The following is a 23,760-nucleotide window of genomic DNA, read 5'->3' as shown; positions in this document are numbered from 1 at the left end:
CTGTGTGTGTGTTACCTGTGTGTGTGTTAATGTGTGTGACTGTGTGTTACCTGTGTGTGTGTTACCTGTGTGTGACTGTGTATTACCTGTGTGTGTGTTACCTGTGTGTGTGTGTTAATGTGTGTGACTGTGTGTTACCTGTGTGTGTGTTACCTGTGTGTGTGATACCTATGTGTGTGTGTTACCTGTGTGTGTGTGTTACCTCTGTGTGTGTTACCTCTGTGTGTTACCTGTGTGACTGTGTGTTACCTGTGTGACTGTGTGTTACCTGTGTGTGTGTTACCTGTGTGTGACTGTGTGTTACCTGTGTGTGTGTGTTACCTGTGTGTGACTGTGTGTTACCTGTGTGTGTGTTAATGTGTGTGACTGTGTGTTACCTGTGTGTGTGTTACCTGTGTGTGTGATACCTATGTGTGTGTGTTACCTGTGTGTGTGTGTTACCTCTGTGTGTGTTACCTGTGTGACTGTGTGTTACCTGCGTGTGTGTTACCTGTGTGTGTGTTACCTGTGTGTGTGTGTTACCTGTGTGTGTGTGTTACCTGTGTGACTGTGTGTTACCTGTGTGTGTGTTACCTCTGTGTGTGTGTTACCTGTGCAACTGTTTGTTACCTGTGTGTGTTACCTCTGTGTGTTACCTGTGTGTGTGTCTTACCTGTGTGACTGTGTGTTACCTGTGTGTGTGTGTTACCTGTGTGTGCGTGTTACCTGTGTGACTGTGTGTTACCTCTGTGTGTGTTACCTCTGTGTGTTACCTGTGTGTGTGTGTTACCTGTGTGTGTGTTACCTGTGTGTGTGTGTTACCTGTGTGTGTGTGTTACCTGTGTGTGTGTTACCGCTGTGTGTGTGTGTTACCTCTGTGTGTTACCTGTGTGTGTGTGTTACCTGTGTGACTGTGTGTTACCTGCGTGTGTGTTACCTGTGTGTGTGTTACCTGTGTGTGTGTTACCTGTGTGTGTGTTACCTGTGTGTGTGTGTTACCTGTGTGACTGTGTGTTACCTGTGTGTGTGTTACCTCTGTGTGTGTGTTACCTGTGCGACTGTTTGTTACCTGTGTGTGTTACCTCTGTGTGTTACCTGTGTGTGTGTCTTACCTGTGTGACTGTGTGTTACCTGTGTGTGTGTGTTACCTGTGTGTGCGTGTTACCTGTGTGACTGTGTGTTACCTCTGTTTGTGTTACCTCTGTGTGTTACCTGTGTGTGTGTGTTACCTGTGTGTGTGTTACCTGTGTGTGTGTGTTACCTGTGTGTGTGTTACCTCTGTGTGTGTGTTACCTCTGTGTGTTACCTGTGTGACTGCGTGTTACCTGTGTGACTGTGTGTTACCTGTGTGTGTGTTACCTGTGTGTGTGTGTTACCTCTGTGTGTGTGTGTTACCTCTGTGTGTTACCTGTGTGACTGCGTGTTACCTGTGTGACTGTGTGTTACCTGTGTGTGTTACCTGTGTGTGTGTGTTACCTCTGTGTGTGTGTGTTACCTCTGTGTGTTACCTGTGTGACTGTGTGTTACCTGTGTGACTGTGTGTTACCTGTGTGTGCGTGTTACCTCTGTGTGTGTGTTACCTGTGTGTGTGTGTTACCTGTGTGACTGTGTGTTACCTGTGTGTGTGTTACCTGTGTGTGTGTTGTCTCTCTGCAGGTCACTGCTGAGTCTCCGCAGACTCTCCGTCTCCCTCTGCAGGCCGAGCAGAGAATCACTGAAACCTGCAGCCAACTTCAACACACCTGAGTGGCTGTCGGACAACAGCTGCACAGGTAAGAGGGAGAGAGGCGGGAAGATTACTATTTTATTTCATTTTACTTCACTTTATTTTATTAATTCCATTTAATATGCTCTTTTAATTTTTATATTTTTGTATTATTTTAAATTGCACTATTTTATTTGATCATGCTTAAATTAGTTTATTTTATTTTCAGGTTTGTTTTATGTTTAATCTCTTTTCTTTGAATTGACTTTATTTTGTAATTCATCTTATTTCATTTTACATTTGACATATTATTTCATAATAAACCTGTGTGATGCGGCTCTGCTCGCTCTGCAGTCCGTCCAGTCGTTGGTCCAGAACACCTTGACCTCTTTTCAGCGAATCAGCTTCCAGCCTCAGGTTGTGGGCGTGGCCTGATAACACCTTCAGCTCCTCAGCCAGTTTCTGGACCAATCCCGTCTCCTGCCAGTCATCTGCGTTGTGACTGGACAGCGCTCGCAGCAGAGAGCTCTGCAGCGCCTCCCAGCGCAGGAAGTTGTCGCTGTAGTCTGGACAGTTCGGGTCCAGGAAGATGCTGATTGGCTCTCCGTCAGCGACACGGGAGACAGACACCAGGGCGCCAGACTCTTTGGGATTGGTCGAGATCACAGGTGAGGAGGGGGAGGAAGAGACTCCGCCCCTGTTACTATGGCAACAGTGACAGACAGCGAGTCAGACAGACAATCAGACAGACAGACAGACAGGTGGGTCCGACAGACAGGTGTGTTTACCTGCTGATGAAGGGCAGAGGATACTGGTTCAGGTACAAGATGGTGACTGTTGCTGTGACAACGGCTGCTATGACAATCAATACGACGATGGACCATAACAGGAAGCTGCAGCATCTCTGAACACACACACACACACACACACACACACAGTATTATTAATATGTGAGCGTAAAGACGGTGTCGTCCCTCATTCGTCCAGGAGTGATCTATCGTAGAAAAGGTTTCAGTCGTAGTCGTCTGGACACTGTTTTCAGAATCAAGACGTTTCGGCTCCCATCCGGAAGTCTTTCTCAATTGTGAAAAAATTGGACGGGAACTGGAAATTTAAGCTACTCTGAGTTACATAAGCCCCGCCCTCAGGAAGGAGTCTACCTGAGTATCTGTTAATAGCTAGTTTCACCTGAAACTGACCTGATAGTTTCATGTTGACTGAAGCAGCCATTAGGAAGAACAACATGACTGAAGCAGAGGCTGCAGACCTGAGGCTACGTGTCACTGCAACATTAAAGAGTGCCAAACCGCCTCCTTCCAACATTACATCCGAAGAGAGGAGGGCACTCTCAGCACTGCAGAAGGATCACAGCATAAACATTCAACCAGCAGACAAGGGTCGCTGCACTGTGATTCTGAACACAGCCGATTATGAAACCAAGGTCAACAACCTTCTTGAAGACACAACCACATATCAAAAACTTAAAAGAGATCCAACCAATGGCTACAAGAAGAAGGTTATAGACTGTCTACAGAAGCTTGAGAAGGAGGAGGTGATAGACAGGCCTCTGTACTACAGACTATACCCTGGGGAAGCCATTCCCTGCATCTATGGCCTTCCCAAAATTCACAAAGAGAATGTTCCACTCAGACCCATCGTGTGCAGCACAGATTCCATCACATACAACGTAGCCAAACATTTGACTACAATCTTGGCTCCGCTGGTGGGGAACACAGTACATCATGTGGAAAACACACAGAAATTTGTGGACAAAGTGAAACATCTCCAGTTGGACCCAGATGACGTTATGGTTTCTTATGATGTAGTGTCCTTGTTCACCTGCATCCCGACCTCAGAAGCAGTGACAGCGGTGAGGAGAAGACTGCAGGAGGACTCCACTTTGCAGCAAAGGACCAAGCTTACACCTGAACACATCTGCAAACTATTAGACATCTGTCTTAACACAACCTACTTCCAATTCCGGGGACACTTCTACAGACAGATTCACGGCTGTGCTATGGGCTCTCCGGTCTCTCCCATTGTGGCCAACCTGTACATGGAACAGTTTGAGAAGAAGGCATTATCCTCGTTCCCGGGCACACCACCAAGTCATTGGTACCGCTACGTGGATGAAACCTTTGTGAAAATCAAGAAACAAGACCTGGAAGTGTTCTCAGAGCATATTAATACTGTGGACCCCAACATCAAGTTCACATGAGAGGACGCCAAAGAGAACCGCTTGGCCTTTCTTGTTCTACACTCAGAGGAGAGGACGGAAAGCTCCAGATAGAAGTGTACAGGAAACCAACACATACGGATCAATACTTGCTCTTTGACTCACACCATCCATTACAGCACAAGCTGGGTGTAATCCGGACATTACAACACAGAGCCCAGGAAGTGCCCACCGGCTCAAAGGGTAAGAAGAAAGAGGAAAGGCATGTCCAGAAAGCTCTCTCAGCCTGTGGTTATCCTACTTGGGCTATCAACAAAGTTAAAAGAGCCAAAAACCAGGACAAAAGTGTAACTGAACCAAGAAGGAACGGTGTCTCCATCCCTTATGTATCTGGACTGTCTGAAAAACTACAAAGGATCTTTAGACAGCACGATGTTCCCGTCTTCTTTAAACCAGGCAACACTTTAAGACAGAAACTCGTTCACCCTAAGGACAAGATGCCCACACAGAAACAGAGCAATGTAGTTTACTCCATTCAGTGCAGTGAGGAAAACTGCAAAGAACGGTACACAGGTGAGACCAAACAGCCACTTCACAAAGACTTTATCAGCACAGACGACACGCTAACTCAGGATTACAGAGCGCCGTGCATTTGCATCTAAAAGCTACAAACCGCACATTTGAAGACAGCGAGGTGAAGAGTCTCAGTAGAGAGAAGAGTTGGTTTGAAAGAGGAGTCAAGGAAGCCATTTTTGTGAAAAAAGAAAACCCCTCTTTGAACAGAAATGGTGGTCTGAGATTCAATCTGCCCAAAGCCTATCAGAGTGTATTAACACCGTGGTCAAGCCAATCACATGCTAATCAGGTACTTAACAGTGATGAGGGAGGTGCAGCCAGAAAACAATAGGCCTGATTACTGATTATTGGGCCATCATGGAAACAATTAGGTCAGTTTCAGGTGAAACTAGCTAATCAACAGATACTCAGGTAGACTCCTTCCTGAGGGCGGGGCTTATGTAACACAGAGTAGCTTAAATTTCTGAGTTCTCAGACCATTTTCACAATTGAGAATGACTTCCAGATGGGAGCCGAAACGTCTTGATTCTGAAAACAGCGTCCAGACGACTACGACTGAAACCTTTTCTACGATGTGAGTGTAAAGTCTCATCAAACAGTAACACACAGCGAGATCAGCTGATCAGTTCAGTCATGTGACCTGATGAGTTTAATGAACTTCCTGCTGTTCAGAATCACTGGCTGTATTCAAAACCGCCTACTGCGCTAGCAGTACGGACTGATTTGGCCAAAATGTAGCATGCAAACAGAAGCTAGATCTGGACCAGTCTACCACGCCTACTGGGTCCCACAATGCAAAGCGCTGAAACGGTCTCAACAGACGGTCTTTGTTGATATGGCGGACAGCAACCCCCCCCGTCAGTGGTGGACAAGGAGAGCTATAACTGCTCTGTCCCTGATAACAAAAAAATATAACAACGTTAGCTTTAAGTTCTGCATGTTGTGTTGTTTTCTTATTGACAGCTCGCTCAGGTTAACGTTGCTGTCTTTGTGATGTCAAACGTTAGCTTTGCAGGCTTAACGTGAATGTCATGGCTTTGTTAGGGGTAGTAGGACAAATGTGTCTGTAGCCTCGTTCTCCTCACACAGGATTAAATTAGAAAAAGAGTATGTAGTACATACTGCATACTGTGTTCGTCGGTAGTATGTAGTAGGCGGTTCCGAATACAGCCACTGTTAGCATGTTAGCATCACTTCCCAGCATGCGCTTGGTTTGATCACATGATCCAGAGTAGCTACATCAGCTCTCAGACGGAGCTGACGCGTTCGTGACCGACACATCACTAGCAGGAACAAAAAACTTAGGTTTTAGTTAACAAGCCTTTATTAATTAATAGGTCGAAACCATAAAAAAAGTGTTGTACAACTAGCCATGCTAAGTTTTTGTTCCTGCTGCAGGCAAGAGTGCCTGAAGTTTGTCTCCGTCCATGTGATTATCTCAAACCCTTTTTCTTCAAGAGCGCCACTACTTCTTCCTACAGTTAGTATTTATGTAGTACTGCAGTATGAGTCTGTGCAGTCAGTATCCAGATGCTTAAACAGAATAAACAGAAATAGAAACCAGTAGAGCCAGTTTGAACTACTTTATATCCTGTTGGGAAGTTTAATCTCTAACAGTTATTTGTATAAACTCATTATGTCTTTTAATCTCAATCTGTAAAGTAATCAGTAAGTGCAGCTGTCAGAAGTATAAAGTAGCAGGAAATACAGAAATACAGTACTTGAGTAAATGTAATAATAATAATAATAATAAAACTTTATTTATAGAGCACTTATCAAAACAAAGGACAAAGTGCTTCACAACAAGAGGAATAAAAAACCACACTGAATGACGAAATATAAAGAAATAAAATACATAAAAGCAATTAAAAAAAACAGTTCAGGTAAAATCAGGATCTGCTTTCAGATAAAAATGTGTTTTGAGACGAGACTTAAACGAAGACACTGACTCAGACAGCCTGATGTCTTCGGGCAGGTTGTTCCAGAGCCTCGGGGCCCTGATGGCCAAAGCTCTGTCCCCCTTAGTTTCCATCCTGGACTCAGGAACAGACAGGAGACCCCTGCCTGAAGATCTCAGACTACGTGAGGGTTCATAAGGGATTACAAGGTCTAAAATATAGTCTGGAGCCATGAAGAGCCTTAAAAGTAATCAACAAGATCTTAAAGTCGATCCTGAAACCAACAGGGAGCCGATGTAAAGAGGCTGAACCAGGTGTGATGTGGTCGCACCTGGTCCTGGTTTACAGCCGAGCAGCTGAGTCCTGTACAGTCTGCAGTCTGTCAGAGTTTTTAGATTAAGACGAGTGAACAGGCTGTTACAGTAATCGAGGCGTGAGGAGATAAAAGCATGCACAACAGTTTCTGCATCACTAAGATTTAAAATAGATCGGATTTTTGCAATTTGCAAATGTACTTAGTTAATACTATAAATGACTGTATTATTGAAGCCGAACATGTAACAACAGTTAATTTCATTGATAGATTTTGTTCTTTACTGTTTTATCCATAATGGAAATAAAATAAAGTTTAAATGACATCCTCCACCAATAAGAGGGTTACAGCAGCCTGGATGTAGCCTGGCTGGGGGTGGGGGTTATGGGCGGGGGCTTTGGGGGGAGCACGTCCCCTGTAGTGTTAACCATGAGTGCGTGTTCCTGTAGTCTTTAATCTGTAGATCCTCGGTCGATGTCAGTGAAGGCGACAGTTGCTGCAGATTAGAGACACGCTGATCTGACAGTTTAACTCCAGATTAACACGAATTAACTCTCTGTCTGTCTGTCTGTTACTGTCTGTCTGTCTGTTTCTGTCTGTCTATTTCTGTCTGTCAGTTACTGTCTGTCTGTTTCTGTCTGTCTGTCTCTTCTCTCTGTGTTTGTAAAGGTCACAGTAACCATTAACCCAGATCAAATGATGAAAAACTAATAGTAAAACATTCAGTTTTGTTCATCAGGATTGTGTTTGAGCACAACTCTCCCTTTATGCCAATGAATACTGATCAAATAATATTAATTATCTCAACTTTTAAGCCAAAGTCAATTACAAGTCCTTAAAGGGGTGGTGGTGGGTGGGATGGTGGGTGATGGTGCTGAGGGGATGGTGGGGGGATGATAGGGGACTCATGAGCTCAGACTGGGTGGGGTCTAACTGGTGAACTAACAGGCTAACTGCTAACGTAGCATGTCTGAGGTGTTACCTTGTGTTTGTTTGGTCGTTTGCTGTCGAGCTCTGAGCTGCTGTTGTTCATGATGGTCCACCTGTCATTCAGCATCATCCTGAAACACAAACACACCTGAATCAGGTGAGTCCACCTCCAGGGATCTGAGGACATTGCTGCTTTAAAGACTCATGGAAGCTGTAGTTGTTAAAGGCTTTATCTTTGTTAGAGTGGTGAGGTGCTCAGATGTTTCCGATGTTTCAGCTCTCCGTGTTCTATCATACTAAACCTCAGTTTACTTTCTACAAGCAAAACAAATTCATTCATTTATACAGTGTGAATATTTACCCATAATCCTTTACACCTGTCAGTCATCTACATCTGATAACTGAATAATTTATTTCACATGGAGCCTAGTCAAGGACCACCAAAATCTTCTCAAGGATATCTACAACTTTTTCAAGGACCTGTAGAACCTGCTCAGTGACCTCTAGAACCTCATGTACACATTTAGAACCCCCTAAATCACATCTAGAACTTCCTTGTAGACCTCTAGAATCTCTTCAATGACCTCTAAAAACTGTTGTAGTCTCTAGAACCTTCTTATACATCTCTAGAACTGTCTAACCAACCTCTAGATCCATATCGATGACTTTTAGAACGGTCCAGTAGACCTCTAGAACCTCCTAAATTATATCTAGAACTTTCTTGTAGAACTATAACCTCTTTAATTATCTCTAGACCCTTCTTATGCTTCTCTAAGACCATATAAACAACCTCTAGAACCTAGATTCTTCTAGAAACTTCCTATAGACCTCTAGAACCTCTTTAATGACCTCTAGAAACCTTATGAAAGAACCTCCTCAATGATGTGAGACCTCTGGAACCTCCTCTGGGCCCTCTAAAACCAACCTAAAGACTCACAGTACTGTCACAAGCACCTCTAGAACCCTTTAAACCGCACCTAGCACAGATTAGTTGTTGGTAATGACGTTTGTAACGACTTGTTGATAAAGACTTGCCGATAATGAAGTGTTGGCACAGACTTGTTGGTAAAGACTTGTTGATAATGAAGTGTTGGTGCAGACTTGTTGATAAAGACTTGCTGATAATGAAGTGTTGGCACAGACTTGTTGGTAAAGACTTGTTGGTAAAGACTTGTTGGTACAGACTTGTTGGTAAAGACTTGTTGGTAAAGACTTGTTGGTACAGACTTGTTGATAATGAATTGTTGGTAAAGACTTGTTGGCACAGACTTGTTGGTAAAGACCTGTTGGTAAAGATTTGTTGGTAAAGAATTGTTGGTACAGACTTGTTGCTAAAGACTTGTTGGTACAGACTTGTTGCTAAAGACTTGTTGGTACAGACTTGTTGGTAAAGACTTGTTGGTAAAGACTTGTTGCTAAAGACTTGTTGGTACAGACTTGTTGCTAATGAATTGTTGGTAAAGACTTGTTGGTACAGACTTGTTGCTAAAGACTTGTTGGTACAGACTTGTTGATAATGAATTGTTGGTAAAGACTTGTTGGTAAAGACTTGTTGGTAAAGACCTGTTGGTAAAGACTTGTTGGTACAGACTTGTTGGTAAAGACTTGTTGGTAAAGACTTGTTGGTACAGACTTGTTGCTAAAGACTTGCTGGTACAGACTTGTTGATAATTAATTGTTGGTAAAGACTTGTTGGTAAAGACTTGTTGCTAAAGACTTGTTGGTAAAGACTTGTTGCTAAAGACTTGTTGGTAAAGACTTGTTGGTAAAGACTTGTTGCTAAAGACTTGTTGCTAATGAATTGTTGGTAAAGACTTGTTGGTAAAGACCTGTTGGTAAAGACTTGTTGGTACAGACTTGTTGGTAAAGACTTGTTGGTACAGACTTGTTGATAATGAATTGTTGGTAAAGACTTGTTGGTACAGACTTGTTGCTAAAGACTTGTTGGTACAGACTTGTTGATAATGAATTGTTGGTAAAGACTTGTTGGTAAAGACTTGTTGGTAAAGACCTGTTGGTAAAGACTTGTTGGTACAGACTTGTTGGTAAAGACTTGTTGGTACAGACTTGTTGGTAAAGACTTGTTGGTAAAGACTTGTTGGTACAGACTTGTTGATAATGAATTGTTGGTAAAGACTTGTTGGCACAGACTTGTTGGTAAAGACCTGTTGGTAAAGACTTGTTGGTAAAGAATTGTTGGTACAGACTTGTTGCTAAAGACTTGTTGGTACAGACTTGTTGCTAAAGACTTGTTGGTACAGACTTGTTGGTAAAGACTTGTTGGTAAAGACTTGTTGCTAAAGACTTGTTGGTACAGACTTGTTGCTAATGAATTGTTGGTAAAGACTTGTTGGTACAGACTTGTTGCTAAAGACTTGTTGGTACAGACTTGTTGATAATGAATTGTTGGTAAAGACTTGTTGGTAAAGACTTGTTGGTAAAGACCTGTTGGTAAAGACTTGTTGGTACAGACTTGTTGGTAAAGACTTGTTGGTAAAGACTTGTTGGTACAGACTTGTTTGCTAAAGACTTGTTGGTACAGACTTGTTGATAATTAATTGTTGGTAAAGACTTGTTGGTAAAGACTTGTTGCTAAAGACTTGTTGCTAAAGACTTGTTGGTAAAGACTTGTTGCTAAAGACTTGTTGCTAATGAATTGTTGGTAAAGACTTGTTGGTAAAGACTTGTTGGTAAAGACTTGTTGGTACAGACTTGTTGATAATGAATTGTTGGTAAAGACTTGTTGGTACAGACTTGTTGCTAAAGACTTGTTGGTACAGACTTGTTGATAATGAATTGTTGGTAAAGACTTGTTGGTAAAGACCTGTTGGTAAAGACTTGTTGGTAAAGACTTGTTGGTACAGACTTGTTGATAATGAATTGTTGGTAAAGACTTGTTGGTACAGACTTGTTGCTAAAGACTTGTTGGTACAGACTTGTTGGTAAAGACTTGTTGCTAAAGACTTGTTGGTAAAGACTTGTTGGTACAGACTTGTTGATAATGAATTGTTGGTAAAGACTTGTTGGTACAGACTTGTTGCTAAAGACTTGTTGGTACAGACTTGTTGGTAAAGACTTGTTGCTAAAGACTTGTTGATAATGAATTGTTGCTAAAGACTTGTTGGTACAGACTTGTTGCTAAAGACTTGTTGCTAAAGACTTGTTGGTACAGACTTGTTGGTAAAGACTTGTTGGTACGGACTTGTTGATAATTAATTGTTGGTAAAGACTTGTTGGTAAAGACTTGTTGCTAAAGACTTGTTGCTAAAGACTTGTTGGTAAAGACTTGTTGGTACAGACTTGTTGATAATGAATTGTTGGTAAAGACTTGTTGGTACAGACTTGTTGCTAAAGACTTGTTGGTACAGACTTGTTGATAATGAATTGTTGGTAAAGACTTGTTGGTAAAGACCTGTTGGTAAAGACTTGTTGGTAAAGACTTGTTGGTACAGACTTGTTGATAATGAATTGTTGGTAAAGACTTGTTGGTACAGACTTGTTGCTAAAGACTTGTTGGTACAGACTTGTTGGTAAAGACTTGTTGCTAAAGACTTGTTGGTAAAGACTTGTTGGTACAGACTTGTTGATAATGAATTGTTGGTAAAGACTTGTTGGTACAGACTTGTTGCTAAAGACTTGTTGGTACAGACTTGTTGGTAAAGACTTGTTGCTAAAGACTTGTTGATAATGAATTGTTGCTAAAGACTTGTTGGTACAGACTTGTTGCTAAAGACTTGTTGCTAAAGACTTGTTGGTACAGACTTGTTGGTAAAGACTTGTTGGTACGGACTTGTTGCTAAAGACTTGTTGATAATGAATTGTTGCTAAAGACTTGTTGGTACAGACTTGTTGGTACAGACTTGTTGCTAAAGACTTGTTGGTACAGACTTGTTGGTAAAGACTTGTTGGTACGGACTTGTTGCTAAAGACTTGTTGATAATGAATTGTTGCTAAAGACTTGTTGGTACAGACTTGTTGCTAAAGACTTGTTGCTAAAGACTTGTTGCTAAAGACTTGTTGGTACAGACTTGTTGGTAAAGTACAGCTGAGCAGCTGTCTGGGCGTCTCTCTCTGAGTCTCTGAGCGTCTGTTTCTGTCAGATTCACTTTAGTCTGATTGATCAACACTCAGAGTGACTTTAAACATCTTGCTGTCACAGAAACATGAAAACGAGTTCTTCATCATTCGGCATCATTATCTCACTGTGATAAAATGATGCCATTATGGATTAATTCACGTTTCATTTATGACCCTTAAACCCACCCTTTAACCTTTGACCTCATGAACAGGTTTAGAGTTCAAACATCAGAACAAACACAGATCTAAGATCAGCAGGGCGATCAGACCAACAGACCTACAGGGTGAATATTTTACAAAAACACAGATTATATCTCTTGATAATCTGTAACTTTCAAACATCCAGAATGTGTCCGTTTTTATTCTCCTCCAATAAGAACAATATTTACGGAGCCCAAAAATGTAAAAAGACATTATGAAATAAATAATCATATGAATAAAGTGTAAAATATATAAATAACATCTCATAATAATTAGTTGCCTTTAACTATCTGTTAAATTATTTCACTAATGACTTTTTGTATTTTTCACAAGTTATTCATGTAGTTATTTGTATTTAATCACTGTCTGGATCTCTGCTAACCACATAAACTGTATAAAAATAGATTTTTACATTTTAGTTTAGATTACAAAAATATTCATGTTTAAAGAACCATTTTACCGGTTTACTGTTGAGAAACTGAACTAAGACCAGCAGAGTGAACAGCTCATAAAACTGTAAATGTCTTAAACTGATGAAACAAAGTAAAGAAATTCATTTTCTAACTTTAACAGCAGCTGGCAAAACCATCTCACCACAAGGTCCATTTAGTTGCTGTTCTGGAGCTTTCTGCTGTTTCAACAATTTAATCCAACATGGAGGAAAAATCCTTAAAGTGCTCAGTAAAGGTTTGATCATCAAACCAAGAAATGTCTTCATAGTGTTGTATTATTACTGTACGTGTGTATATTACATATACTGCACATATATTATATATAACACTGTATACTATAACAATTTATATGTATATTGTAGTTATTATTCTTACATACTTTTATATATAAAGTTCAGATATCAAAGCTGCTGGAGTTTCACTTCTACAGTCTAAAGTATTGTAATGTTTATATTTTATAAAGCTTCTTTAAACGTATTCTCTAATTTCTTTCATTTGTTATCTTATTTCTATTTAATTAATTCAAATAGTTCTTTATGTGTCACAGTTTAAACCCACTAACTAACGGCTGACAATCAGTTACTGATCACTGATACTAATAATCAATAAAGATACCTCGCTGTCTTCAGGCTCCAGATGATGATGATTTTTCCGTTTAAAGATGCATTGTGTGTTCAGATCGTCGTGGAAACAGAAACAGATCCCCAGAGAGAGAGAGACCATCTGCTGAGGCGGGGCGAGAGACATCGACTCACACTGGGGTGGCAGAGCAAGTTTTAATTATACTGTGCAACTCTTTTCTTCTAATTTATAAAATGTTTTTATTTTGTTTCATTGATACTTGATGCTTTGGCAATATTGTTGTTGTTACATTCATAATAAAGCAAATTTGTATTTGAATTAATATTTATGTTTATGTTATTTCTGATATGTGAACAATATTAATTAATGTTAATGTTCATATTACTGTTATTGTGTACTGTCCAAATATTTGGATGCTTTTGCAACATTGTTCTTGAAACTTTCTGCCAATAAAGCTTTATTAATTTATTAATATTAACACTACAATTACAATTCTACTATTTAAAAAAATACATTCTAGGTGGTCTTTGCAAAGCTCTTTGAATTTAATTGAAATGAAGAGAAACAGAGAGAGACCATCTGCTGAGGCGGGGCGAGAGACACAGACCCACACTGACAGAGAGAGAGAGAGAGAGAGAGGCTCCCATCAGCACTCATTTAAAACAACACAACAGAATAAAACTAAATATCAGTATCAGTCAAAAGATCTATATTTACAACACTGGAGACATGAAACAAAAACCCAACGTAGACTAAATTGTTATTTGACTCTAAACAGAGAATATTAATTGGGTGAGTATCTCCACTCTGTCTGAGATAGGGCACAGAGACTGATCCTGACCAAATACAGGCTCAGTGCGATACCAAACAGAGACTGATCCTGACCAAATACAGGCTCAGTGCGATACCAAACAGAGACTGATCCTGACCAAATACAGGCTCAGTGAGATACGACACAGAGGCCGATCCTGACCAAATACAGGTTCAGTGAGATACGACACAGAGACCGATCCTGACCAAATACAGGCTCAGTGAGATACGACACAGAGACCGATCCTGACCAAATACAGGTTCAGTGAGATACGACACAGAGGCCGATCCTGACCAAATACAGGCTCAGTGCGATACGACACAGAGGCCGATCCTGACCAAATACAGGCTCAGTGCGATACGACACAGAGACTGATCCTGACCAAATACAGGCTCAGTGAGATACGACACAGAGGCAGATCCTGACCAAATACAGGCTCAGTGAGATACGACACAGAGGCCGATCCTGACCAAATACAGGCTCAGTGCGATACGACACAGAGGCCGATCCTGACCAAATACAGGCTCAGTGAGATACCAAACAGAGACTGATCCTGACCAAATACAGGCTCAGTGAGATACCAAACAGAGACTGATCCTGACCAAATACAGGCTCAGTGAGATACCAAACAGAGACTGATCCTGACCAAATACAGGCTCAGTGAGATACCAAACAGAGACTGATCCTGACCAAATACAGGCTCAGTGCGATACCAAACAGAGACTGATCCTGACCAAATACAGGCTCAGTGAGATACCAAACAGAGACTGATCCTGACCAAATACAGGCTCAGTGCGATACCAAACAGAGACTGATCCTGACCAAATACAGGCTCAGTGCGATACCAAACAGAGACTGATCCTGACCAAATACAGGCTCAGTGAGATACGACACAGAGACCGATCCTGACCAAATACAGGCTCAGTGAGATACGACACAGAGACCGATCCTGACCAAATACAGGCTCAGTGAGATACGACACAGAGACCGATCCTGACCAAATACAGGTTCAGTGAGATACGACACAGAGGCCGATCCTGACCAAATACAGGCTCAGTGCGATACGACACAGAGGCCGATCCTGACCAAATACAGGCTCAGTGCGATACGACACAGAGACTGATCCTGACCAAATACAGGCTCAGTGAGATACGACACAGAGGCCGATCCTGACCAAATACAGGCTCAGTGAGATACGACACAGAGACTGATCCTGACCAAATACAGGCTTAGTGCGATACGACACAGAGACTGATCCTGACCAAATACAGGCTCAGTGCGATACCAAACAGAGACTGATCCTGACCAAATACAGGCTTAGTGCGATACCAAACATAGACTGATCCTGACCGAATACAGGCTCAGTGAGATACCAAACAGAGACTGATCCTGACCAAATACAGGCTCAGTGAGATACCAAACAGAGACTGATCCTGACCAAATACAGGCTCAGTGAGATACCAAACAGAGACTGATCCTGACCAAATACAGGCTCAGTGCGATACCAAACAGAGACTGATCCTGACCAAATACAGGCTCAGTGAGATACGACACAGAGGCAGATCCTGACCAAATACAGGCTCAGTGAGATACGACACAGAGGCAGATCCTGACCAAATACAGGCTCAGTGCGATACCAAACAGAGACTGATCCTGACCAAATACAGGCTCAGTGAGATACGACACAGAGGCAGATCCTGACCAAATACAGGCTCAGTGAGATACGACACAGAGGCCGATCCTGACCAAATACAGGCCCAGAGAGGAGCGTGTATGTGGTCACTGCTCGACAGGTAGAGACAGAGATGCTCCTCCTCCTCCACTGTGAGAAGTTCTCTTCAGTAAGAGATTTCCACAACGGGGAAACAGCCAAGAAAATAACAAACTTCCCAAAGTTAACCCCAGAAGAGAAACTGGCAGTCTGAAGGGACAGCAGCTCCTCTGGCAGCTAAATATGTATCTGCCTGCCACAGCCTGAGGGATTCACAATCACTGTAACATCCCAAACATTACGGATTTGTATAGTATTCAGTAATTGTATTCAATTGTATAAAAATGTAATATACTGTATTGTATTTTATATCTCTTCATCTCTGTCTTGCAGAGTGGTGCACAGTGAGTAACCTACTGCTCAATGTCAGCAAAACCAAGGAGCTGATCATTGATTTCAGGAAAAAAGAGGCAAAGACATACACCCCTGTCTACAGGTGGAGCGGGAACAGTTTTAGGTTCCTGGGAATCAGCATCACAGAGAACCTGACATGGTCCTCTCACATCTCCACCCTGGTCAAGAAAGCTCAGAAATGGCTGTATTTCTTAAGGAAACTTAACAGGCAAAATTCCAGTGCCAAGTTGTGAGGAGCAACAGAAAGCTTCCTGACTGGAAACATCACAAACTGGCACGGGATGTGCACAGCACAGGACCATAAGGGCTCAGCAGCGGGGGATTAACACCGCTCAGAACATCATTGGTACCAACCTATCGAGCATCAGTGATATCGGTGAGGTGAGGTGTCTGCACTGAGCCCAAAGGACACTAAAGGACCCCCAAGAGATACAGAAGCATCCGCTGTCGTACCACCAGACTACAGAGCAGCTTCTTCACTCAGGCTGTAAATTCATCCTCAGCACTCCACCATGTAAAATAGTTTTCATTATTTATTCACTGATCTACTGTATATAATTAACTAAACCTTTCTGAGTAGCATAAAGGGAACTACAAAACAAAATCTCATCATACAACCCTGTGTTGTAGAATGATCAATACATATATCTTGTATCTCGTATTGTATAGCAATCAAAGAATGGACTGCATCGGTATAATATAGAACCTGCATATGTGACACCTGTATATTTGATATGTGCAATATGTGAATCTTCTGTGAACTGCTTTGAGAGAGGAAGAAAGAAAGACTTGATGCTGAGATAATCTGATCAGTTTCCTGCAGATTCACTTCACAGTCTGTCACACTGAACACGTTAACAACAAGTTAACAATAAGAAGGGGGAAGGAAAGAAAAGAATGAGTAAAGAGATGAATTTATTGTATATTGTTTATAAAGAGACTGTGTGAGTTGTTGAACTGCATGTTCTTTCTTTACCAACCCTTCTCTCTGTCTCTTTTCCTCCTCTGTTGCTTCTTTATATTTATTTGTCAGTTTTATAAACATGTGTTTATATTGAATGTGTTTCTTTTTCCTAACAAGCAAGGAAGACCTGAATCTTAAATGATCAGATTTCTGAGTGGAGTTTGGTTTGTTGCTGTGGAAACAGGCTGTTTCACCCCTCCCCTCTGTTAATGACAAACACATGTGGACCCCCTCACTGTGTTTGAGCAGCAGGAAGTGACTGAATGTAACCTCAACACAGGAAACTGAGCATTGATTTTCACAGTAAAAGCCTGGTGTTGATTCTAGCTGTTAAAACAGAGAAGAGTAAATTATTATTTAATAGATTTAACTAGCATAGTCTGGATCAGACAGTAACTTCTAACTAACGTCCTTCCAGATTCATCAGTTGTAGTTGTTGTTATTGATGTGAATTGATTGATCGGTAACTTCACTGTCTATTTTTTGTGACCAAATTTTTATTGGTTTACCTTTTTTCCCTTTTATGAAGGAGACATTACATATGAAAATCAAGAAACTGAAGTATTGTATTGACATTGCATAACACATCTACATCTATTCACTAAGAGAATACACTATGTGAATAATACAGAAAAATAATGTAGACCCAGGAGAACCCAAGAATTATTATTAAATTAAATTATTTTTAAACCTCCTATCATCCTAATTATAACTTAACCCACTCTTTACCCCCGCCCTCCCATCCATCTTTTGGACGTGAATGTGAAGTGCTAATGTCTCTGTGAAATCCCCTTTTGTATGGCTGTTTGTGTCATATGTAATAAAAAGGGGCCAGTTCATGCCAAACCGTCTTTGTTCTGATTGGTTCATTTTACATTACCGTCACTTCATCTGCTGAGGAATATCATGTGATACAGTCAAAAGCTCCAGAACAGCCGCTGAAGAGATGTGGACCTTATGGTGAGATTGTTTTTGTCAATTTAATAAATGCTTTTATTTAATTAAAAAAAAATAAACATTTATGTTGAAAGGGCAGACAGGAAACGTTCGTGTTTGTTAGTTTTCACTTGACGAGGTGAAAATCTGCTTCTGGTTTGAATTTTTTCCTTCAGAGGGAAAATTTGAAGAAACACAAACTGAATTTGAGCAGAAAGAGAAAAGAGAAGAAGTCGAGCGCTGACGGTTCGTTAGACTGTCGGTTAGTCACAGTTTAGTTAGTGAACTGATTAGTTATGAAATCTCTGTGATGGAAGTGTCTCTGTGCAGCAGAAAGAGGTGAGACTGAATCTGAACTTTAATTCATTTGAACTCTTTGGATTGAATCAGGGCTGATGTGTCTGCAGGAATAAACTTTCAGAGCAGATAAAACTGATTTAAAATCATGAAACGAGTTTTTGAGTCCATTCAAGTGGTAATATAAAACCAGACTTCTTTTAATGACTGAAGGAGTTTAATCTTTAACTCAGAGACAGAAACATGAGATTTGGTGAGTGAAGTTCAGTCAGAGGAGCTGAGAGTCTCCAAACTAAACTTCACTGTTGTGTTTGTGAGTTTATTAAAAAGATGAACTCACAGAAACTTTTTGAACTAACATACAGAAACTTAAGATGGAGACGTGTTTACTTACAGCGGCTCACATAGTTTGAACTGAGGGATTTCAGAGGCTTGAGAGTCGCACACATCCAATGTTTTACAAGAAGAACAAGAAAAACAGATGAGTGCAACAAAAATGTAATATGCTCTCTTGTTATGCCTTTAATCACCTCGTGAAACATTCACTAGTTAATGCATCAGATCAGCAGGAAGTCATTTCCTGTAAGCTGATGTCTTTTTAACACTGCCTGCGTTTTGCCATTGAATGTTTAGATCTTAAACTTCTTCTTCTGTGTTTTTCTGCTTCCTGTTTCTGTGTGGGAATGAATTCTTTGGATGTTTATGTTTGTTTGTCTTGAATGTTCTTCTGAGACGAATAAATCAGAACTAGAATCAGTTTTAATATTCATGTATGTTGACAGTGAACTTAAACACAGAAGAAAACTATCAACATGTTTAGTTCATACAACAAAATGTAGATCAAGTCTTTCAACTGAACTGAACATGAAGTGTTTTAATAAAGGATGACCGTAATGAGTGAAGGTCCTCACAAGAACACAAGTTAATGTGCGTGTGTGTGTGTTAATCCGTTAATCCTCCTCGTTAGCTTCAATCAGTGTGACGAGCTGGAGCTTCACTTCCTGTTTCAGCTCGTTTCTTCTTCAGGTTTGAACATGAATAAAGGGGGAGGCAGAATACGAGAGCGAAAGAGGAGGAGGTGCGTCAGACATACACTAGAGATAAACAAAAAAATACAGAAACACGTCACAGATGAACCACGAAATACGAGCCAATCACACTGATTTTAGTTTGAACTCTCTGGTTGTGTGGATCAGATATTACTGGAGATATTTAGCTTCCTGCCAACTCTTCATCAGTTTGATGTTGTGTATAAATCTGTTTCTGTGTTTGTTCATGCTGTTTGTGTGTCTCCCCCCGGTGGTCACCTCCACCATAACACCTGCTGTTCTCTGATAGGCCCTGTGGTGGAGCTGTCCTGCAGCTGCACCAGGAGGCCCAGTGTAAGCCTCCAGCCTGTAAGAGGAGGTGCAGAGAGGAGGAGGAGGAGGAGGAGGAGACGAAGAGGAGGAGGCAGTGCAAAGAGGAAGAGGAGGAGATGAAGAGGAGGAGGAGAAGGAGGACAGTAGGAGGCTGTGAAGAGAACAGAGATCCAAGAGACGATCTGCAGAGGAACCTGAGAACACAGAACCTGAAGAGAGAACACAGGCGGTGAGAACGTCATGAACCTCCTTTAAGTATTATTATTATTATTATTATTATTATTATTATTATTGATCATTGATCAATAACAAACATTCAGACTCTGAGCTTCAGATGAGACGTTGTGTTTCTGCAGGTTTTCACAGTCTGGAACCAGAACCAGGACCTCATCCAGGACTGGATCTGAGTCAGCAGCTGGATCTTGTTTCAGGTCTGGAGGTGAGATCCAGTCCTGCAGACCTGAGGTCAGAGTGGCCCTGATCAGAAAGACCAGAATCCAGACCTCAGTCCAGAGGACAAAGAAGTGTACTGGACAGTGGGACAATTGTCTTTGTCCCACTGTCCAGGGTTTGATCCTCACAGACCAGACTGATTCAGGATCCACTGAGAGCCAGCTGGACCACAGGAGACTGACCCAGGTTAGACAGACCAGGACCACAGAGTCCACCTCTGAGGTTAGTTAGAGATACACTCTGACAGAGTCCATGTGTGATCCTGGTCTGGAACCTCCTACCGATCTGTCTGTCTGCTCTGATTCAGGTCAGGTCCAGGTCCAGAGCAGGTCCACTGAGGACTGCAGGTCTGGTCTCAGATCAGTCTTCAGAGACCAGGGCCAACAGGAGCAGGTCTGAGAGAGTCCTGGGTGCAGAGCCCAGCAGAGAAGAGAAGGGGGCACTCAGGATCAGATCCAGGTCTGAGAGGAGGAGAACTGAGACCAGGACCAGGAGGAGGAGGAAGATCCACCCATCTGTGTTCAGAGGGAGAGGTGCGACCAATAAATCAATCAATGTTTAATTTACAATCATTAGACCGGTCTTATCAGATATTAATCAGTTAATATATGTCATTAGAATGATCAGTGATCAATAAAATCTACTGTCACTGAAACCGGCTGTTAATCACGTCTCTCTCTCTCTCCATAGGTCAGCTGCGGCTGTCAATCACTCCAGAGGCGGGGCAGCTCATCATTCAGAGTAAGTCATGCAGCAGCCAATCAGAGGAGAGCTTTCATACACAATAAGACGTTAAAACAGCCTCATATTAGCAGGACTGAAAACTCACCGGAAACAACCAATCACGCGTCACGCTTCTCGCTCGTCGCTGTGGGCGTGTCAACCCTCGCAAGTTAAGGTCTTTTACGACGGTAAGCGATTGGTACGCCTGGCAATTCATTTCCAACGAGAGGCGAGCGGGCAGGTAGGGAGGCGGGGCAATCTGACAATCTCACGCTCATCGTACGCACACACGAAATGCGTTGAACTTTTTTCTACGCGGCGTGCAGTGCGGAGGAGGGGCTGATCCTTGTCGCTTTGCGAGTTCCCTGACAGATATAGGCCTCGTAAACAGGAGGGCTTCCTCTTGGCAGAGCGTTGGTGCAAGACTCGACGTATCAGGTAACGTATAGTTTTAACTTAAGCGAGGCTTAACAGTTGTATCGGCAGGGATACAGTAGTGCACAGAAGCCGTTTCCCTGGTTACCACTTACTCTATTCACACGAGGAGCGACATCACGCCTGCGTACTCGCTTGGATCCGCGAGGTCGCACTAACTCGACATCTTCTCTCTCCCGTAGTTCTGTGCTAGGTATGTAAGCTGTTCTTATGTGCAAATTGTCCCATTTGAGTTTTTTTTAAATCAGAATCTTGAGCTTGAATTCGCACAATATCCGAACAGACCTTGTGCAACATATTGAAATAATGTGTTTGGGCTTCACTGTTTGTTGCTAAACTGTGAAGGTCCTCTGTGTCTTCGCCCATGCCTGTCTCACATTGTTTTAATAACACTTCATCCTGCTCTTTAAGTTTTTCCCCTTTGGTGTCGTCCCTCATTCGTCCAGGAGCGTTCTATCGTAGAAAAGGTTTCAGTCGTAGTCGTCTGGACGCTGTTTTCAGAATCAAGATGTTTCGGCTCCCGGAAACAATTGAGAATGACTTCCGGATGGGAGCCGAAACGTCTTGATTCTGAAAACAGTGTCCAGACGACTACGACTGAAACCTTTTCTACGATTTTTCCCCTTTGGTATGTTTTTATAGGTATTTGCCCATAGGTTGGTCCCCATTTGCTCTGTGTAAAGAGGCCTTTCTTTAACTGGTGATAAAAATCTCCGACAGCTATAACAGCATCCCTGGATCCTGGATTCCGGCCTGGTGCTCGAGACAGTCCAGTAAAATTGAGCGGTCGATAGTGTCAAAGGCGGAACGAAGGTCCTGCAGAATAAGAAGGGTCGTCCGTGTTTTGGCGACTGTTTATAAAAAAGCTAAGGAATCTAATTTCGGGAGCTTTGACAACTTCTCCTGCTAATCTTTTTTCTCGTGTCTTTTCTTACTGCCGTGTTTGTGTTTGAAAGCCATGACTGCTCACTTTGCTCGCAGATGTGCTGCTTGTCAGTCTTGACAGATTTTGCGCCTCAGCTAGCTACCGTATATCGTACGAACACACATATTACCCAGCAATCATCACTGCATATCTGTACATGACAAAAATACCAAGAAAATTACTCATTTAATTCAATAGTTTTAATAGTTTATTTACGTTTTTTGTATTATATGTCGAATAAGCATATATATATTTGTTATAGATTGCTACTGACTATTTTACCAAAATAAATGAAAACCATGATGGAGATTGTTTTGCATATATAGCAACTGGCAACAATGTTTAATTAAATGTGACATCTTATTTTGAAACAGGTGTAATTCTTAGGTGGCATTGTAAAGCACTAGCAGGGGCCCTTTCTCCACCCAACAAGTTGTCACAGGGCCTGCTCTCTCGGCAGACCCCCCACCTCACGGACCCCAGTGCAGCTGCACTGCCTGCATTGTCTATGTTCACGCCCCTGAATCAAACACTAGTTAGAAACCACATGCCATTGCTATCAGTTTCTATAGATCTTCTTCCCAGCAGACATTATGACTTGTCAAAGCAGGAAACGCACAAGTGGAATTAATAACATTAATGACGGCAGCTTTCCATTTCTGTGAGTCAGTTCCGGGGTCCTGGGGTCGTGCACGCTCACTGATGTGGTTTACAGGGACGCTTAATAAAACAGAAACAGGTCTGTTGTTTCTGTTTGTCTCATCAAACTCCAACTCGCTTCAATGTACTTACACGTACAGTGTACTTCTGCACGTACAGTGTACTTCTGCACGTACAGTGTACTTCTGCGCGTACAGTGTACTTCTGCGCGTACAGTGTACTGTGTGCTGCTGCCCCTTGGTGGCCAGAAATCAAGTAATACACAACTGAAAACTACAAACTACAGGATGTGAGTATTACTGCTGTTTCTAAGTACAATAATCACGATATTCATTGTTAACTGATCAATAAAATAATTGGTTCCAGTCTTTTGACCCAGTCCTTCATACAGTCTCCGTTCTGTAGCAGTAGGGCTTCCTTTCACAGTCTGATCAATAATCAATACACCTGATTCCACTGTGTTCAAACATTAAAACACATCCACACTGAAGCAGACTGACCAATAATCATCAATAATCAGATCAGTAACAGCCTCCTCACTGAGGCAGCTGGAGGTTCATCTGTCAGCCAGCAGGAGGCAGCAGAGCCCCGTTGGCTGTACAGGTCCTGGAAAGTCTTCAGGGTCATGAGAGGGTTCTGAGGACCAGGGTTCCGGGGGTCTGAGGACGTGTTCTGGGTCCTTGATGCGTTCTAAGGGTCCTTGTCTCCCTGTCTCTGTCTGCAGTCCACGAGGCCAGAGGGCTGATGGGAAAATCCCAGAGGTCATGTGACTCGTATGTGAAGGTAAAAAAAGCCTCAGGTGTTCCTGCAGTTTATCGATCAGATGTTTAAACTGATCAACTGATAATAATCTTCCTGTAATGTTAGAAATTCTTATTTATACAAGTTGAAAAAGTAATAAAAAGTTTGTGATTCAGCTTCAGTCTACTGTGTGTGTGTGTGTGTGTGTGTGTGTGTGTGTGTGTGTGTGTGTGTGTGTGTGTGTAGCTGGCGGTGACCTCTGACCTCGACTGCAGCATCAGGATGACGACTGCAACTGTCCTGAACAACAAGAACCCAGAATACAAACACAACTTTATACTGTGAGACACACACACACACGCACACGCACACACACACACACACACACACACACACACACAAAATCTAAAAAACAAAGATAGAACAAAGAAAAGCCAGTG

The 23,760-nt window shown here is 42.0% G+C and overlaps 1 protein-coding gene and 1 pseudogene across 4 annotated transcripts in view; one reads left to right on the top strand and one right to left on the bottom strand.

Annotated features, from left to right (window-relative positions):
• Positions 1–13,013, bottom strand: part of LOC122875988 — a 19,396-nt pseudogene extending 6,383 nt beyond the window's left edge.
• Positions 13,014–17,854: 4,841 nt separating this feature from the next.
• LOC122875986 (regulator of G-protein signaling 3-like) overlaps positions 17,855–23,760 on the top strand; it is a 33,787-nt gene continuing 27,881 nt past the window's right edge. For 2 of the 4 annotated variants that reach the window (XM_044195750.1, XM_044195749.1), the window contains exons 1-7: positions 19,042–19,100; positions 19,361–19,612; positions 19,740–20,058; positions 20,144–20,369; positions 20,527–20,577; positions 23,304–23,362; positions 23,567–23,661. In XM_044195750.1, coding sequence (XP_044051685.1) covers positions 19,057–19,100; positions 19,361–19,612; positions 19,740–20,058; positions 20,144–20,369; positions 20,527–20,577; positions 23,304–23,362; positions 23,567–23,661 — 1,046 coding nt within the window. In that variant the 5' untranslated portion in view covers positions 19,042–19,056. Of the gene's footprint in view, positions 18,065–19,041; positions 19,101–19,360; positions 19,613–19,739; positions 20,059–20,143; positions 20,370–20,526; positions 20,578–23,303; positions 23,363–23,566; positions 23,662–23,760 lie in introns of those variants that run through there. The other 2 variants (XM_044195751.1, XM_044195752.1) reach the window with 2 other exon arrangements.

Source organism: Siniperca chuatsi, linkage group LG5, assembly GCF_020085105.1.
Source record: "Siniperca chuatsi isolate FFG_IHB_CAS linkage group LG5, ASM2008510v1, whole genome shotgun sequence".
NCBI classification, from domain to species: domain Eukaryota; kingdom Metazoa; phylum Chordata; class Actinopteri; order Centrarchiformes; family Sinipercidae; genus Siniperca; species Siniperca chuatsi.
This window is presented reverse-complemented; position numbering and strand designations above follow the sequence as displayed.